General features: G+C 45.8%; 6 protein-coding genes across 6 annotated transcripts; 4 read left to right on the top strand and 2 right to left on the bottom strand.

The window, feature by feature from the left end:
- Positions 1-37: 37 nt before the first annotated feature.
- Positions 38-2,421, top strand: BDR25DRAFT_385087 (uncharacterized protein; the record flags this gene model as incomplete). The annotated part of the gene is made up of 4 exons (XM_033697912.1): positions 38-46; positions 119-275; positions 332-443; positions 488-2,421. 4 exons carry the CDS (start codon positions 38-40, stop codon positions 2,331-2,333), a joined length of 2,124 nt encoding a protein of 707 aa, XP_033539906.1. The 3' UTR covers positions 2,334-2,421.
- A 1,025-nt stretch (positions 2,422-3,446) lies between these two features.
- BDR25DRAFT_347445 (uncharacterized protein) lies at positions 3,447-5,417 on the bottom strand. Its single transcript, XM_033694266.1, has 2 exons — positions 5,171-5,417; positions 3,447-5,099 (listed from the first exon to the last, which is right to left on the bottom strand). The coding sequence occupies exons 1-2, from the start codon at positions 5,384-5,386 to the stop codon at positions 3,756-3,758; spliced, it is 1,560 nt and encodes a 519-aa protein (XP_033539905.1). The 5' UTR covers positions 5,387-5,417; the 3' UTR covers positions 3,447-3,755.
- Positions 5,418-5,899: 482 nt separating this feature from the next.
- Positions 5,900-7,126, top strand: BDR25DRAFT_347444 (threonine dehydrogenase; the record flags this gene model as incomplete). The annotated part of the gene is made up of 4 exons (XM_033694265.1): positions 5,900-6,038; positions 6,085-6,779; positions 6,828-6,933; positions 6,987-7,126. 4 exons carry the CDS (start codon positions 5,900-5,902, stop codon positions 7,124-7,126), a joined length of 1,080 nt encoding a protein of 359 aa, XP_033539904.1.
- A 524-nt stretch (positions 7,127-7,650) lies between these two features.
- BDR25DRAFT_385082 (cyclohexanone monooxygenase) lies at positions 7,651-9,538 on the top strand (the record flags this gene model as incomplete). The annotated part of the gene is made up of 3 exons (XM_033697911.1): positions 7,651-7,928; positions 7,976-9,308; positions 9,356-9,538. The coding sequence occupies 3 exons, from the start codon at positions 7,651-7,653 to the stop codon at positions 9,536-9,538; spliced, it is 1,794 nt and encodes a 597-aa protein (XP_033539903.1).
- A 68-nt stretch (positions 9,539-9,606) lies between these two features.
- On the bottom strand, positions 9,607-10,644 carry BDR25DRAFT_347443 (NAD(P)-binding protein; the record flags this gene model as incomplete). Its single annotated transcript, XM_033694264.1, has 2 exons — positions 10,366-10,644; positions 9,607-10,251 (listed from the first exon to the last, which is right to left on the bottom strand). The coding sequence occupies exons 1-2, from the start codon at positions 10,549-10,551 to the stop codon at positions 9,607-9,609; spliced, it is 831 nt and encodes a 276-aa protein (XP_033539902.1). The 5' UTR covers positions 10,552-10,644.
- Positions 10,645-11,154: 510 nt separating this feature from the next.
- On the top strand, positions 11,155-15,172 carry BDR25DRAFT_363146 (uncharacterized protein; the record flags this gene model as incomplete). Its single annotated transcript, XM_033696694.1, has 26 exons — positions 11,155-11,167; positions 11,216-11,279; positions 11,352-11,400; positions 11,458-11,464; positions 11,510-11,640; positions 11,702-11,755; positions 11,819-11,937; positions 11,970-11,999; positions 12,039-12,089; positions 12,172-12,182; positions 12,212-12,283; positions 12,319-12,471; positions 12,542-12,637; positions 12,693-12,880; positions 13,089-13,168; positions 13,206-13,254; positions 13,296-13,482; positions 13,519-13,565; positions 13,592-13,701; positions 13,758-13,790; positions 13,840-13,920; positions 13,978-14,760; positions 14,815-14,874; positions 14,912-14,987; positions 15,047-15,063; positions 15,115-15,172. The coding sequence occupies 26 exons, from the start codon at positions 11,155-11,157 to the stop codon at positions 15,170-15,172; spliced, it is 2,619 nt and encodes an 872-aa protein (XP_033539901.1).
- Positions 15,173-18,496: the final 3,324 nt, after the last annotated feature.

Genomic DNA, 18,496 nt, shown 5'->3' with positions numbered 1-18,496 from the left:
TCACCTGGCACCCCCGTCGGCATCTCCTCCGTCCCCTATGGCTTCTGTAAGTTTACCGCCGCTCCCCTCGCCAAATCCCCGAACCCATTCCTATCCACCCTTGCTGACGGCGCCATAGCAGGCTCCCAACCAGCCGCGCCCGTACCCCCCAAGCTACCTCCCCAACGGCGGAGCTCCTTCTGGTCCCGTGCCTGGAGCCGCACCACTCCTTCCTAATCAGGGTCGCGTAATACAGACAGCCAGCGCCCGAGTTCTCTGCGTCGCCGATGTGAGAGGTAATACAATGAAACTCCTCCAAGCAAGCAGCGACCGTCGAGCTGATATCGCCCAGGTAACCTCCAGTCGCTCAACCAGCTCGCCGCAGATGCTCGAGCCAACTACATCATACACACAGGTGACTTTGGCTTCTACGATGACCGCTCGCTCGACCGCATCGCCGACAAGTATGTTATTCTGCACCTGAATGCTGGGCTTCTGGTATTGACAGTCGTAGGACCCTGAAGCATGTCGCCCAGTACTCACCCCTGCTGTCCGATGCTGTGAAGCGCTCAATTGCTGCCGCCCCACCACAGCCTCCCATCAAGGAACGCTTCGCACGCGAACACCTTCCCCTCTCCGAGCTACCCCTCTTCCTGAATAAGACGTATACCCTGAATGTGCCTGTCTATACGGTATGGGGAGCTTGTGAGGACGTCCAGGTTCTGGAGAAGTTGCGCTCCGGCGAGTACAAGATCGACAACCTACACATCATAGACGAGGCACACTCACGGCTGATCGATGTGGGTGGTGTGAAGCTCCGACTCCTCGGCCTTGGCGGCGCGGTGGTGATGCACAAGCTATTCGATAATGGTGAGGGCAGGACTACAATTGCTGGTGGCCAGGGGACCATGTGGACAACGCTGCTACAGATGGGCGAGCTCGTGGATACGGCCAATCGTGTCTATGACCCAACTGAAACTCGCATCTTCGTCACGCACGCTTCTCCGGCACGTGAAGGTCTGCTGAATCAGCTCTCAGTCACGCTCAAGGCAGACTTCTCCATCTCCGCAGGCCTGCACTTCAGGTACGGCAGCTCGTACAATGAGTTCAGCGTGAACCCAACCCTGGATCACTACCGTGGCAAGCTCGCTGCGTCAAAGGCGTCCTTCAACGATGTCTGGGATACGGTCAAGTCTGAGGTTGAGCCTGCGGTTGCCGACAGCGAGTCGCAGCAGCGCCTTCTCGCTCTAGCACTCGATATTGTCAACAAGATGCCCACCATCGCCAATGGCGGCAATCCATTTGGCGGCCCGGCACCTGGCCCCCAGAGTGGCGTCATTGACGAGAGCGCATTCAAGAACATGTGGAACTTTAACCTGGCCGATGCGGCCTATGGATGGCTAGTCCTAGATATCGACAATGGCAGGATTGGTACCGAGATGAGGGCGCAAGGCTTCAACTTCGCGCACCGTGGTGGTAAGGCGGGCCCTCAAGCTCAAGGAGCACCACCAGTTGCCCCGACTGGTAATCAGTCAGCGCCCGGCCCGAATCCTGCGACACAGCCGTCTCCTGCGCAAGCTCGAACAAACATGCCGCCATCAGGCACCCCACAACAGGCACGCACGGCAACTGCAACCCCGCCAGTGCAACAACAACAGATGAAGCCTGCATCGCAGCCACCACGAACTGGCCCATCTCCCGTTCCCGCAACCCCAAAGGACCTCATTAAGCCAGCAACGCCACAACCGAGTGCACCTGTGGGTACCAATGCCCCGGCAAATGCCGCTGCCGAGAAGGCCATTCCCAGTGAGGTCAAGCCAAACGGAACAGCTGCTCCAGAAAAGGGCCCTTCGTCCCCTGCACCGAGGGAGGAGAGGAAAGAGCAAAAGGCCCTCTTCATTGTCAACGTAAAGGACGAGGACGAGGCCAAGAGCCTGCTTGCTGATGAGGACAAGTCCAAGGTGGAGAAGATCGAGAAGCAAAAGCACTTCTTCATTGCGCACTTTGCCACGCCTTCTGATATGACAGCTGCATTCAACCGAATTTCGCCGGACATAAAAAACTCCAGGTCTCCAGAGAAGCCGAGCGTCAAGATCTATCGTGATCCTGCAACCAACCCTAAGTACGGAGCCGGTAGCTGGCAAGCGAGCAACCGGGGAGGCATCCAAAGCGGCGGTTACCGCAGTGGAGGTGCCTCTGACAGTGAGGGTGGACGCGGTGGGCGAGGCCGAGGTGGATATCCACGTGGAAGCAGCGATCGTGGGAGTAGCCAACGAGGACGAGGCGGTCGCGGAAGGGGATATCGGGGTGGACAAGGCGAAGGTGCTCCGGCATCAACCGGAGGCGAGTCATAAATTACCCATGACTTGCATATCGTCCTTCTGCCATGCTAATCCTCTTCCTAGCCCACACTGACGCGAAATGGTAGGCCAGTAGCCGGTATCCTACCGCTATGCTCCAGATGTCCAGCTGCTAGCCGTCTAATCAATACAACTGTCGATTTTGTTCTTTCTGGGCGAATACAATACCATGGTTCTCGTCATAATCCAGCGGGCGCCGGGCCTCTCTTTCTGTTCTCTTTCCTTCCTTTACCTTCCTCCTCTTCCCCCTTGGTCGAGATGCGAGCAGGCGGCTGGCGAAGCAGCGATTTTCATATCGTGTCTTTTCTATTTGGGTCAGTCTGTCCGCTGGCTCGCTCAATTAATATGTCCTTGATGGCATTTAAGGTGGAGGAGGTTTTCTATACAAGGGGGCGGCTCGGCCTTCTTTCCTAGTGGAGTTGACTCCTTCATTCTCTTCTCTCTAGATGCGTAGCATGTACAGAATTTTGGAGCTGGACTGAAATGGGGAGAGGAGAGGAGGGAGGAAGGAGAAGAGAGGTGGGATGAGGAGTGAAAGCCGGTTTTCTGGATCACGGGGAGCAGTGATTGTCAGAGTATGTACTTTAATGGAATGGGGAAAAGTATTTTGAATTTGTGTGCTTAGTTTGGAGGATGCGTGTGTGAATCTTGATTGAACTCTGCATGTAGACTGAGAGCAAAAATATAGCGTGAGCAATGTTGCAAGTGCTAGAACGAAGCTGGTCGATAAATTCAAATGTGTTGAGAATTATTTGTAATACTCTGGTAGAAGTTTGCAAACCTAAAGAGAACCATTTGAGTCGCCCTAAACGTAAACCTACAAGCTCTATCAAGCTATATACAAAAAAAAAAAAAAAAAAAAGCCGTACTACAAGATCCCTCAAACACGAACACCAATATGTCAATATTAATTTCTTTTACCGCTGTTAGAGAATGCTTTTTGGGGTTACCGACTTCCGCTCCCGAGGAAGTCGCCAGGTAAGTTTCCGAATCCTCTCGGAATTAAATAGGCAGGAAATTTGAGCACACTGCTGCAGACATCAGCTGAAAACTGGTCACTGGGCACAGGGGCACAATAGATCAATGCTGCATTTCACCGTCTATACAGCATCGGCTATGGTTTGGCTTCTGCTATCATGCATGCCCCTAAGGTGCTAGGGCATCTCAATGGCTCCGTTCTTCGAATATGCAATTTTCGTTTAATAGCCAGTCCGAAGTGCAACTCATGCATGGCGCATTCCAAAGGAACTGAAATACCGTAGTCCCTTGTTAACGACCAATCACACAAAAAAACAAGAATGGGGTATGCAAAAGCTATCATAGACACTCCGACTCTCCAACAACATCCCGCCACCTCTTTCATGTCTAAGCTCCAAGCTCTACGCTCCAGAAACGGCATCACATACCCAAAGACACTCATGACCCTTCCACCTGATCTGCCCAACTTTTCCCCGCACCCGCCGGCGACGGCAAACCGAATGAATCCTGCTTTTTCACGCTGGGCCGATCGGGCTCCGCCGTTTTGATCTCAGTGGCTTTCCCCTTGATTGTGATGGGGAAGTCGAGTTTTTTGGGCGCTTCCTGGGTTGGGGGAGAGGCGGTGGCATGGGGAAGCTCGGGGAAGTCGGATGATGATGGTGGGGGTGGGGGTTGTTGTTCTTGGGGTTTCTTGTTTGGTGTGGGTTGGTGGGTAGAATGGGTGGATGGGTGATCTCCTCGTCCGCCTCGTGCGCCTCTTCCGCGTCCGCGGCCCCGACCTCGAAAATTTAATGGAATTGGTATATCCTCTCCCTCCCCAACCCCTTCCGCGCCAGCGCCAGCACCAGCACCAGCACCGGCACCGGCACCCACATGCCGTACACCTGTACTCGGCACCACACCCCCAAACGCCCCCCTCGCCGCCCCCCTCCTCCTCTCCTCCCCCGTCCCCACAAACCCCTCCTCCTTCTCCACATCCCACTCCCGCCCCTTCACCGCATCCATCTTCCTCTGTCGATTCCGCTCCCTCTCACCCATCATCTGTTGCCTATCTTTCCTTTCCACTTTCTGCCTCTCAGCAACCTGTTTCCTTCGCTCCGCATTGTGCTGCGCGGCCGCCGCCTCCCTCGCTTCGAAATTCGCGAGATCGGCTTCTGCGCGTGCGTGTGCGGTTGCTAGGAGGGAGTTTTTAGACTTCATGGCAGCCATTTTGGCGGCGAGTTCGGCCTCTGTGAGACGGGACCGCTTGGGACCACCGGTAGCGGAGCGGTCTCCTCGAACGGATTGTGGCTTGGGATCTTGAGTAGAGGGAGGAGGGTCTGTGGGGTCTGTAGGTGTCGGGGCTGTGGCTGTAGCTGGAGTTGTGGTTGTGGTAGCGGGTGCTTCGGCGTTCGGAGGGGGAGTCGGGACATCGTTTGTGCTGTCGTCCTTGTCCTTGTCCTTGTCTCTCTCCTTCTCCTTCTCCTTCTCCTTCTGACTATCGAGGTTCCGAGCGTCGGTGTGTATGCTATTCATAAGCCCACCACGAGCTCTTCGTCCACGAGCCCCTCGCCCGCGACCCACACCTCGGCCGTTTGAGGGCCCGCGCGGGATATGCTGGGTTTGCGAATGCGAATGTGGTACCTGGGCTTCGGGTTCGGGCGCTCGTGTGTCGATAGGCGTTTGCTCGACGATGGGTTCGGCTATAGGCGTGAAGTCGTCGTCGAAGAAAAGGTCGTCTGTGCTTGCGGTTTGTGCGAACGGGTCGATGGCGTCGAAGTCGTAGGGGGCCATGGTTTCGAACTAGCGAAGAAAGGGAAGGTTAGCGACTACTCATTGGAGGTGAAATGTATGCTGGGAGGAGAGAAGCTTACAGAATCCGTGGTAGGGGTAGACGCCTCGACAGGTTGTAGTTCTGGCAGCACAGGTGCGGGTGGATGTTGCGCATCTTGCTTCCCTTCAGACGGCGCTGTGGTCGTAGTTTCTGGTTCTGGGGCGGGAGGAGGAGCCTGGGTTGCGGATTTTGGTGAGGGCGTGGGCCTCGCGGGCAAAGGCGACGGCCCGCGCGGCGCCCATTTAGAGGCTTGCATGGCGGCTGCGAAGGGTAGGGCTGAATTAGAGTTTCAGTGAATGAGATGGGAATGCGGGAATGCTGAAGGTTCGTGGTGAATGTGTGGTTGAAATAATAGCGCTAAGCTAGGTTAGGAAGGCGGTGAATGGTCCCGCCCCTCCTGTTCAGCTCTGCTCTCCTCCCACCAGTTTGGCATCTTCACTTTTCTCTCATCTCCGGCGAGAAAGTTTTGGAATGAAATTGAGAGGAATTTGCTGGCACATGCACTCTTGGATTTTTCCTTTGCTACACGACTCCTCCTTTAGGACATGAATTGGAGGCCTGGCATCATCGCCCCCGCATCGTTTTTTCCGGCATTACTCTTCCGAGCTCGTTGGTTACATCATGGCGTATCGTCTCCCATGCGTATCCCTAGTCTCAGAAACTGACTTGGATGTGCGGAGTCAATCCCATCTGTGACCTTTCCACCCGAACCTCCAGGCCATTCCAACCTCTATGTGTCCTTTTACTGCCCGAATCTTAAATTTTCAAGATGAAAGCGGCACAATTCTTCGGGGCGCGAGATGTCCGCGTCCAAGACGTGCCAAAGCCAGAGCCAAAGGAGAACGAGGCTCTTGTTGCTATTGAATGGTGTGGTATTTGCGGCTCGGATCTTCATGAATACCTGCTCGGTTTGTTCCCTCTCCCCTTTCTCGACTCAACCCTCATGTGCCCTAGGCCCACTCATCATCCCGAGGAAGGAGCGTCCGCATCCACTAACAGGAGAGTATCTCCCAACAACCTTGGGCCACGAATTCTGCGGTCGGATTGTGAGCGCTCCCAATGGCTCCAATCTCTCTCCCGGACAACCTGTCATGGTGGATCCGCGAATCTATTGTTCGAACTGCTCTCGATGCAACGAAACATCCACCAACGCATGCGCCTCATGGGGTTTTAAGGGGTACTCTGGATCTGGCGGTGGATTCTCAGAACTCATAGCTATCGACGTCAAACTATGTTATCCTCTTCCGCATTCAGTCGACTTGACTTTGGCCGCTTTGATTGAACCATTGGCCGTAGCGTGGCATGCTGTCGAACTTGCTGGAGTAACAGACTGGTCGTGTACATCCGTACTCATCCTTGGAGGTGGACCCGTTGGAATTGCCCATATTTACGTCCTCCGAGCAAAGGGCTGCAAACAGATCTTCGTTTCTGAACCGACCTCTACCCGTGCAGCACAGAATAAGGAGCTTGCCAACCAAGTATTGAATCCAATCAAAGAGAAAATTGGAGATCGGTGCCGGGAGTTTACCAGTGGAGAGGGTGTGGATGTCGTGTTTGATTGTGCGGGGATTCAGAAGGGGATGGATGCTGGCATGGATGCTCTGAGGTATAAGGGGACGTATATGAATGTGGCTGGTTGGGAAACTCCAGTGAGTTAGTGGCATATGAGTACGCCGAAGCTAGGCTGATTTGTTTAGATGATCGTGCCGCTGATGCTCCTGATGCTGAAAGAGCTCACGATTAAAGCTAGCATGGCGTATGATGACAAGCATTTCAAGGAGACGGTGGACGCGTTCGTCGCTGGTAAGATCACCTCTTGGAATTTTTTGAAAATGTATATCTAACACCTTGTAAAGGGAAGTTCAGCGGCCTCGAGAAGATGGTGACAAGCAGGATACACATCGACGACATCTCGAAGAAAGGGTTTGATGAACTGGTGGACAATAAGGATCATCACATTAAAATAATGGTCACGACGCACAAGGATAAGCTGTAGCTTTGCATTTGGGGATAGAGTTTATCTGGACTTGTTGGCCTAAGCTACTTTTGACACATCCGCTTCACAAGTATCTTCACAACCATCTTCAATCATAGCCAAGAGCTACGTAGGCCTCCAAACGGCAACACAGCATCTTTGAGGAGAGTCGCTGTTTCCGAATCAGTCTTCAATCGGGATTCTAACCTTATGCAGCTGCGCTTTTCCCCCATATCTTCCCCGCACGCCTCCCGCTAGCGGATACTTTCTTCCCACCTCATTCCAACACCCCAACCAACCTGAACCTGTCGTCTATCGCAAACGGCATCTAATGGAAATCCCAGGGTGGGTTCGTCTGGCTCCGGGAAACGTGGGAAAGCTTCTCCACACAATTACACACCTGTCGTTGACATGACCTCGGTCCTAGATTTAGTTCATTTAGCATGCATGCAGTGTTTGAGGCGCATAAATCGGATATTCCGACACCAGAATTTCGGCGTTTCCAGTTTTTCCCATACACCGTTGCTGTTCGCATTTGCATCACTATGGTTCCGCCATCACTGGCAGCGGAGCGCTTGCAAGGCATATCCTCCCACATCTCATCTATCGAGACACCATCGCAGAACGAAGACTCCTCGCCGTATGAGATACTTCCACAGTGGCATTCTAAGCCAACTCATCTGCGCGTCATCTGCGTAGGAGCTGGGGCTGCAGGCCTGCTTCTCGCCTACAAGATGAAAATGAATTTTGCTAATTACGAACTCGTGTGCTACGAGAAAAACCCAGATGTAGGCGGCACGTGGTTTGAGAATAGTTATCCTGGGTATGTATGCTATCATTCCCATCCGACCATGATCTGATTGGCGAAAGGTGTGCGTGTGACGTCCCAGCACACGCCTACACTTACTCCTTCGAGCCTAACCCTGACTGGAGCACGTTCTATGCATATGCCCCCGAGATTCGGAAATACTTCGATGATTTCACTAAGAAGTATAATCTCATTCCCTACGTGAAGTTGAACTCTCGGGTCTTATCCGCAAAGTGGGCCGAAGAAGACGGCCAGTACAACGTAGAAATTGAAAGTGAAGGGAAGATTGTCAAAGATCGATGCCACATCTTCGTTAACGGGACAGGATTCCTCAATTCTTGGAAATGGCCGAAGATAGAGGGATTGCACGATTTCAAAGGCACTTTGCTTCACTCCGCCGCTTGGGATTCCGAAGTCGATTGGAAGGATAAGACGGTCGCTGTCATTGGAACTGGTTCGAGCTCTATCCAGATTGTGCCGCAGATACAGAAAACAGCCAAACACCTGATCGCGTTCATGAGATCTGTGACATGGATCTCACCTCCAGTCGGCGAAGCCCTTCTCGATAAACAAAAAACCGCAGCGATGAAGATGAACGGCGCCACGAGTCAGCCTGACGGAAAGCAATACTACTATACCGAGGAAGAGAAGAAACGATTTCGAGAAGATCCAGAATACCACGTTCGATATCGGCAGCAGCTTGAGTCATCTGTGAACGCACTATTTGATATGTTCATACGTGGGTCCGAGGTTAGTCAGGCTGCTGAAGTAACCATGCGAGAGGAAATGCACCGAAGAATAGGGCTGGGACATGATGAACTTAAGAAAAGATTGATACCGTCCTGGCCGCCTGGTTGCCGGCGCATTACGCCTGGAGATGGATATTTGGAAGCGTTGGTTAAACCGAACGTAACCACAGTCCACAACGAGCTTGTCAAAGTCGTCCCTGAAGGGGTTATTGATGACTCGGGTAGGCTGCATAAAGTCGACATTCTTGTGTGCGCTACCGGCTTTAATTTGGCATTTGCTCCTCCCTTCGAAGTCCGCGGTGTAAATGGAGTTACTATGGCTGATGAGTTTAATCCTGAGCCGAACGTCTACCTCGCTGTGACAGTCCCTAAGTTTCCAAACTATTTTGTGATTAATGGTGTGAGGGGAAATTGGGCGGCGGGAACAGCTCTTCCCAGTCATGAAGTTCAAGTCGATTACATCTTGAAGTGCGCAAAGAAGGTACAGGAAGAAGGGATTCGAGCATTAGAGGTTAAACATGAGCCTACAATGCAGCTGAACAGGCACATCGATGAGTGGCATAAAGGAAGCGTTTGGAACGCGGAGTGCAAGTCATGGTACAAGAACAACATTCTTGGCGGCAAGCTGTGGATATGGGGTGGCTCAGTAAATTCTTCTCTTCTCATATCTAGGTCGTCGCTAATCTCTCATAGTCCCTTCATTATATGAAGACGATCAAAGATGTTAAGTATGAGCACTACGACATCCGGTACCGCAATCAGAATATGTGGGCATATCTCGGGAACGGACGTGTGAAAGCAGAGGTCATGCACGATGTGGAGAAGCTGGCACCATATATCCGAAAAACGGACGTGCCCTGGACAATAGACTCTTGATCCAAATAAACATCAATAAGACACACTCAATCCATATCCAGCCTAAACGTAACTCCTTTTCTTCCCACTTAAGTGTTGCTCTCATTAATTGTAAACCCCCCATCAATGAACAAATTCTGCCCATTCACTAAACTCATCCTAGGCAAACTCATCAAAACCACCACATCTCCCACCTCCTCAAATTGCGCTTTCCGCCCCTGCCTCGCCTCGAATGTACTCCACATCTCCTGGCCCAACTTCATATCACCCCCCAAAACACTACTCTCTATCATCTTTGTCAGCAAGAAGCCCGGCGATACCGCATTAACCCGAATATTACAGCTCCGACCCTCCAATGCCGCCGCTTTCGTAATTCCATGGCACGCATGCTTCGACGCAGTATACGCACTGGTCCCGGGCATTGATTGTAGACTATTCACGCTCGCGCAGTTTACGATTGAACCGCGTTGCAGAACCCGCCCTAATTCGACTTCAATAGACTCCTGTTTCATCATCTGGCGCATCTCGTATTTCGTGGCCAACAAAACACCCTTTGAATTCACGTCCTGCGTCTTTTGCCATTCTGATACATCGATTTCGGAAATAGGTGCGCCGGGTCCCACAATCCCAGCGAAATTCGCCGCGTAGTCAATCCTCCCAAACTTCTCGACCGCCTCTTTCACAGCTCTCTCCATGTCCTCTTCTTTTGTCACATCCGCACGGATGGTAAGACACTGTCCATATGTTACCATGTGATCTGGCGCTCCTCTAAATCCCGAGGTCATATTTCATATATAAAACTCAAAGGGAGAAGGAAGGGAAAAAGGGGGCGACTAAGAAGGTAGTACCTCACATCCGAATTCCTCAACCTTCTTCCTCCCTTCTTGGAAAGTGACGTCATGTTGGATGTCGACGATAGCAACACCGCTCGCTCCTTCTTTAGCAAAGGAGACGGCGATAGCATTGCCGAGGCCGCGGGCGCCGCCGGTGATGAAGGCGATGCCTGGAGCTAGGGGCCCAGATCTCCTGGACATTTTGTGAGATTGTGAAAGACGGGAGAGTCGAAGATGAGATGCTTGAATAAGTGGTAGCTTCGCGAAATAAGAGATAAGTCACTTGGGAAGAGGAATAATTTGTCGCTGGTACGAGATGCAGAAGAATATCCAATGTTCTTGATATAACAGTTAGCGTAGGCTCATGGTTGCCTATTTCTAAGGCCCTGTGCTCTGATTGGTTAGTTAGCCTAGGATGAGCTAGTGGGTTCCCCGCAGGTCGGAGCTGCTCGAATGTGTGTTTGCGAGTCAACGTTCCGGTGCGGTAGGATGAAGGTTTGCGGAGCCTGCTTTGGTAATCTAGACGTCTTTAAAATACATTTCTTTATGAAGAGCGAATATAAACTCGTAGTGATTCATCGGTTGCAAGGCAGGCTAATTACAAAAACCTAAACGAAGGCTAACTGTATTATTCTACAATCGAGCTGCGCACCTTTGAGGACAGCTAAAAATCGAAATCTTACCTTATAATATCTCAACAAGTGCATCCGAATAAATGATAAAATTTAAACAGACGTGTTATAGATAACTTATTTAGATTTTCTATTCCTTTTTTGGGTAGCTGGTAAGATATTTAGGGTTAGAATGTCGTTTTTTAGTGCATATTAAGATGCGCGGCTTGTTCGGGTAACCTATCCGCTTGCAGAGTACTATTTATTTCGCCAAGACTGGGTCATCGAAGCGCTTGGTAAGAGAATAGGCGTTGTGATGTCATCTCTAGGTTAACATGAGGCGGGTGGTTAGGGTGCTTGGAAATATCATGAGGTATAGATGCGGGACAGTCAGGTTTCACCGTTTCGGTGGTTGTGGTTTATTGAGATGATGCGCCATGTATGTTGATATTGAGGCATAGAATAATATGTGTAAGTTCGAGGCGAGCGCCTCTAGGTTACCTGTCCCTAGTGTTTCGATCCTAATAATACGCTCTAATCAGGAGGAGTTATAAAATATCTACCAATACATCACTGGAATTTGAGGGGGCTGGAACATTCTTCTGCAATTCGACTGTATCGAAACTCATGCAATCACCATGGTGACACTGAGTTTGCTCTTTTGTGTTATCAGTTCGTGGTCTGCCTTTCCGTTCGGGGGAAATCTACCTTCCATTCGTAGAACTCCCGTGTTTTTCTAGGCCGTGTCGTATTTCATCGCGCTAGCTTTAGTAGGAAGAAACGCTTTCCTCATAGTTTTAGTAGCCATAATAGCCTATTAGCAATATCTGCGCTAAACTCGGTAATTTGTGTGTTAGGTTGGATGGCTTACCGCAACACTCTGCCTCACTGATCCCATCATTATACTGCTGAAGCTGTTTGGTTGTCTCAAAACCGATGATGTCTTCGTTATTTCAGTTTGGGCAAGGAGTACTACGTTCTCTATCGAATGACACGTCAAGGCCATAGGGCTTTGCGAGACTATTGCTCAATATACCAGTGCGGCAGTATTTGATACGACGTTTTGGACCACATGAGAGACTACATCAACAGCCAAATTGCAGCAATAACTTTTATAGATATTGGCTTGTGATACTCTAACACTCTTGTGTCTTCTTGTTCAAGCGCTTGGGACATTAACTTAAATAGCATCGGCCATTGTGGTGGATAGCTGTGGTGTTGGTGTCCTTGATGTTACCTGTCTACATGAGTAGGCCCCATAGCAATCCTTCATGGTCTCGACGATGTACCCAGCCTCATTGGTATAGGTTCGTCTACTCGTAGTGGGGAGTTGAATCGCTCATGTAACCGTGCGCAGCCCGGTGCACTACCGATAAGGTTGTCAAATTCACTATGACCGGCCTGAAGGTCATCACTGCTATAGATGTCGCTCCTGGTCTGACTAATAAGTATGCCGCGTGGTCTGAACATATAATTAGTCGTGATAAATCGTATCGCGATTCTGGGGCGAGTTTGACTTATTACGGCGCGAGCTCGCCTTGAAAGTTTGTTCACACTTACCGGTTTAATCCTCCTCTGAGCCATCTCTCGTATTGGCGTTATTGAGTGCATAGCTGTAAATGGCCAAATAGAGGCTACCGGGTTATATATATGGCTCAAAGTAGAGCCTGGTACTAGTGAGTGATACAAAACCGTCAATACACGAGCCTAAAAATTTGATGTTTCCTACAGCTATTGTGGAGGCATGTCTCGCGTCATTTCGAGCTCTTTTAGCCTCCCAAACTGAGCAGAGAGGTTATTGTTACTCGTCCACTGTGAGTCACTTAAACCCTCGGCGTTCTCAGTGGTCTTCCTCCTGTAATTCACTGCTAGATTCGAAGTGCTCCCCGGAAGATGCGTGTCCACTTAGCCCAGGTAGGGTGTGTGTGAGGAACGTCCTTAGATCTTAACTTTTTTTTTTTTTTTTTTAAATTATGCTATATAGATTTACTGTCCCTCTAAATACATGAGAGAAAGGCTGTTGGTCAAATTTCCAATAATTCGTCCTAAAAGTCCACATAACAGCCTCTCTCTGCCTTGTTCACTTTAGATGGCTGCGAACTCAAAGATACGCATTACTGACACTAGTGGAAATGGAAATTGGGGACTTATATTGCGACATTGGTATCCGCTGGCCATTTATTGACAAATAATATGCTTGTATGTGAGTGAATATGATCTTTTGCCTTTGGTACCTGCCCCCAGAGAGCACCATGTGGAAGGATGGCTGTTGCCCAAAAACCAAGATGCCATAGTCTCAAGCTATGTTAACCACATGCACTCGCAGTGAGATAGCAGATATGGAAAGCACCCACACTTGGACGTCTGGACCCATCCATTCCTGGTCAACGAGAGCGACAAGTCTGGGAAGAAGCGTCTGAAATTTTCGTTGGATGGAAGAGCGGGGCAGTGGATTTGGCAGTCAGCAGCCGGACCAGGAGACGCCTTTTAGAATTCGCAGGAGGGCGACTAAGTAGGCATTGTGAAATCTGCGTCTATCTGTGCTAAAGTGGCTGAGTCCGAATCGTAGATGTCTTCGGACCAAACCGCTTTGAGACTAGCGTAGTTTCCTGCCTAAATACTCGGTCCAGTACCTTTTGCGTCACCTCTTCCTCTCCGACCTGTCTCCTTCTGCTATTTGTACTGTCAAACATTCTATGATGGAAACTTCCGCCATGTCTCCCTATCGTCGTGCCTACAAGTTCGTCATCCTAACTTGGACTGCTGGATAGCAGCACCGTGCTGACACCTCTCCAGCCTACTGAATAAACAACGCTCCGTCCAATTACAGTACGAGCTTTCATGATTTCAGAAACTTCCATACTTATGTTTTCCACAGAATTAAAGAGAATAGCCAGCAAATCCTAAAGTTACGTAAAGAGAGGGAAAAACTCAGAGGACTGGAAGTGGCCCTCGAAAAGTAGGTCTTGACCAACCTTTGGCAGACTGCGCGAGACATGTCATTAATAGACTAAAGGGAGGTTCATGATGAGCTTTTACACTACGAAAGCGTCGCCCGCCTTGACTTTGCTCAATATTTCCTTAACACTCTACCGCAAGAACTCCGAGATATGGTGTACGAATACCTGAGTTATCCATTGGAAGATATTACGATTAGGCGCCGGGAGGTCAACCCGTTTCCAATCCAGAACCGTAAAGATTTCAGTATCCGCTCATCTGGCGTCCATTTGGACCCTCAATTGATTGGATCCGAGGTCGCTGCCGAGATTGCCGCGCACTATCACCGAAGAACATTATTCATTGTCCAAGATGCGGAAGACTTGGAAAAGGCGTTGAATTTTGATGTTTTCGGGACTGGAATACTTCCCCGGGATCACGTTCATCGCATCCAAGTGGACGTGCGGACACATTGCCATGAGCAAAAGTCATACTTGCTCACCAGCCGAACCGACTCGACAGCAGTCTACGACAATCTTAAGAGAAACATGCGAGCTTTGCTAAGTGTCAAGAAAAGAAACTCTTGCAAACTTTATATTCGACTCAGAACATGGGGTGGTGGGCGTCGCTTATGGAGCGAAGCTGTCAGGACCCTGAGATATCTTCGACCCGTGGTGCTGGAGCTGAAGGAGGCAGGGCTGACTGTCTTTGTGGAGCATTTACCAGTGGGCAAAGCTGATGCATGGGCGACGGAAGATTTGACCGAACAGTTCGATTACCCGCTGCAGGAGTGGCAGGAGGTGCAGAAGGCTCGTCTTGAGCGTGCTAAGGGTGAGTCTAAGCACATGCCCATCTACTCTCGGTGAATGATACTTTATGTCAACTTCTGATCTTGATCTATGAACTGTATTTCGAGGAATGAAAAGCTTACGATAATGTGGCGGAGACTTCTGCGTCTTGTCCGAAAATGGTTAGCGTGCGTATTTTGGCTGCCTGCCACTTATCTCAGCAAGCTCAGACGGGATGGGGAGAGAGCCTCGACAGGGGCAAGCCCCTGCTAGTCAATTGGAACCCTGGCTAGTAGCCTCAGTGGCGCAAGCCCCATCTCTCTAGCCAATGAGGGTATAAGAAAGGCTTTCTCTCCCCAGCCGTCTAAGGGACTTTTGTGATTTTTTAGGTGATTTCGTGGATCTAAACCTCCTCCACCATGCACCAGCTCAACTAAGAATTATTGTAACTCTACCACTATACGTCCAAACCAGCTCAGATTTTGATAGGTAATAGAGAAAGTCTCTAGCTATATTCTATCATTTTTGTAACCTGTTTCTAACAAGATTCAGCAAAGTACTGCGTTACTAAGTCCTGCGCAGGGCATTATAATGACCCTACGACTGCACCTCAATGCGACTCCCCAACCACACAATATATCATCATCAGAATTTAAGGCCTATCTAAGACAAGCCTATTCTTATACTATTCTAAATTCTAGCTAATTCTGTCGTGTTGTTGTCAAGCTCTGGCTACAGAGGCGATCAGCCTAATCACCTACTCGCTCCAACTTAACCAGCTGTTGTCTAAGAACTCTGAGGATCTAGGAGCTGTCTTAGACTAGCTCTATTAGGGAGCCTGCAAAATTCTAGGAGATTTGGTCTGCTAGTTGTTAAGCTGTAGTCTAGTGGATGGTAGTCTAGTGTGTCACGGTATCCTCCCCGGATCCCAGACATAACCATATTAGACGCGTACTAGAGTATTATTAGTGCACGTCTAACACAAACATAACACAACATAGATATAAACTTAAGCATAAACTGCTTTAACACTAACTAAACTTAAAATAGGCTTAATTTATACTTAAAGCGCTTAGACTTTTAAGCTAAGTATTTAATTACTAATTTTTTTTTAAACTTTTTTATTTCTTACATAACATCTTATACTTACTATAATACCTTACATAGTAATTAAACTAGACCTTTATAAAGCTTTATAACCTTACTTATACATAATTATAATATTATGTTATGTTAAAACTTTAGCTAAGAATAGCCTCTAAATTTAATCTAATAAGCTTAGTACTTATATAACTTTAAGCTATTAAAGTAAGCTAAAAAGCCTTTTAAAAAGCGCTTACTTTATAAAAAAGCTACTATGTTATAAGCTTTAAAGCTTTTTAAAAGAACTTTAAAAAATAGCTTTATATTATTAAGTAGTCTATTTTTACTTTAACTTTTATTATAGTAGTAAAAACTAAGAACTTACTAGCTTTAAAGCTTACTTAAAAGTCTAAAAATAGCTTAACTTTTTTCTACTTAATACTATTTATAACTTATAACTTTTTTAACTTAGTAATAAAATCTAACTAACTCTCTAATTCTCTACTATTTAATAAAAAATAAAAAAACTTACTTTTTTTCTTATATAAGCTTTAATATAAACTTAAAGAAAACATAGACTAATTTTTTTTTAAACACTTTTAGTTACTATATGCCTACTTTTAACTTAACTATAATATAACAGCCTTAATTAACTTACTAATAAATAAAGATATTATTAACTTAGATTAATTTATAGTGTTTTTATAAGTAACTTATAGACACTTAAATAAAAAGTTAATAGCCTTAAGTTACTTAAACACTTTATAATAAAAAAAAAAAGCTTTACTTTACACTTTATTAAGTTCTACTAACTTGCATTTAATATAGGCCTAAATAAAATAGGTTTAATTATAGCCTTATATAACTCTTTTTTAACTAAACTATAACACGCTATAGTAGAAAAACCCCTCTTAAACAACCTTAATATGTATGTAAACTTAATTACTACTTATAATAATAACATAAGGTTTCTTTTTATATAAGCTTTAATACGCCCCTAAACTAGCGCAGTTATAAATAAAAACTTTAATATAATAAAAATTAATTTAAATTATACTCTAGTTAGTTCTAAAAAGTGTAAAAATTATAAAAAAAAAAGTTAATGCTTTAAGTGTAGTAAGTATAGTTATATTTTTTAAAACTGCTTTATTTCTCTTTTTTAAGTTTATATAAGTAGCACTACTAGCACTTATTAAAGATTCTTACTATTTTAATTTTATTTTTATAAAGGCTTTAACTTATATTTAAGCCTTAATCTTTTTTACTACTTTTAACATAGCTGCAGCTATAGCAGTAAAAGCCTATAAAAAGGCTTGTTCTAGGGCTAAGTTACTCTTTAGAACTAATTTAACACTAGATCTTTACTAACTTATAGGCTAAGTCCTTTACTAATAACTAGAAGTACTAAGTTAATATTTTTATATATTTATAATAAAAAACTATATTAGCTTTAATATAAGCTTTTATTAACTTAGAAGTAAATAGCATAAGTTATATTAATAAAGAACTAGCACATAAACTAAATCTTTAATTAACACTACTTACCTAAATAATTTACTTAACTAGATTTAATAAAAAATAACTTAAAAAAAGTTTTATTTTTTATACTATAACTATTATAATTACTTACTAACACTATAAGAAGCAGATTAAGCTTTATATAATAAACATAAGATGTTATAACCTAATCTTAAGATAACTATAGCTATATTAGCATAAAGTTGCTTTTAATTACTAAGAGTAAGTTCTAAACTTTAACTTTTTCTAATGCTAAGACATATACTTATACTTACACCTAAATAACACTTAAATAGCACTTAATATAGAAGGTTTCTAAACTTACTTTTTAATAACTTAAAAAAAAACTACTTAAGTAAGGCTAATAAGCTAGGCCTTTTACTAAAATAGGCTATATAAAATAATTTAATAACTACTTAAACTTAAAAAAAAAAGCTTTTAAAAAACTTTTACCTACTTAATTTAAACATAAACTAGGACTTAAACAGCAGATAGACATCTGCTATATAGAACCTGCCCTATTTATAACCCTAGCTTAATAACTAAATTATAAAATCTACGCAGTTATAATTTTTAATATAGACTAAGCTTTAGCTTTTTAAAAATATACTAACTTAAAAATAATAGTTTTTTAAAACTACTATAACTTATTACATGTCTTCTTTTAAGATAAGTTTAATAAGCTTTTAATATAACATTTATATAATTACTAGATAACTCTTAAGCCTAGTAAACAACCTAGTTATAGGCTACTATATAAAATGTTACTAAATAAATTAAAAGTGCTCTAAAAATACTTTAATAAGAACTTAAAAAAAAAGTTTATTTAAGCTAGCTTTTTACTAGTAGTGTTACTTATACTATTTATAAAAAAACCTAAAAGTAGGCTTTAATTCTGTGTTAACTACTAAGAACTAAACATTATTACTATTAAAAACTAATACTTAATTTTTTTTTTACAGAAAACTCTAAGCTAACTAAGTAAAGTAAAGTATTTTATAAAGTTAAATATTATTACTACCTTTAATAAGCTAAAGATAGTAAAGGGTAATAAGTAGCTAATAGTGTTTTAGACTTAATATAGACTATTTAAGTACTTAGTAATGCCCTTTAGCTTAGCTAACACGCTTAATACTTTTTAACATTTTGTAAACAACTTGCTCTAACCCTACCTAGACATGTTCTACACTATGTATATTAATAATATTC

This window comes from Lindgomyces ingoldianus (genome assembly GCF_010093535.1).
Source record: "Lindgomyces ingoldianus strain ATCC 200398 unplaced genomic scaffold BDR25scaffold_63, whole genome shotgun sequence".
Classification (NCBI taxonomy): Eukaryota; Fungi; Ascomycota; class Dothideomycetes; order Pleosporales; family Lindgomycetaceae; genus Lindgomyces; species Lindgomyces ingoldianus.
Note: the sequence above shows the minus strand (reverse complement) of the source record. Positions and strands in the feature narration are given on the sequence as shown.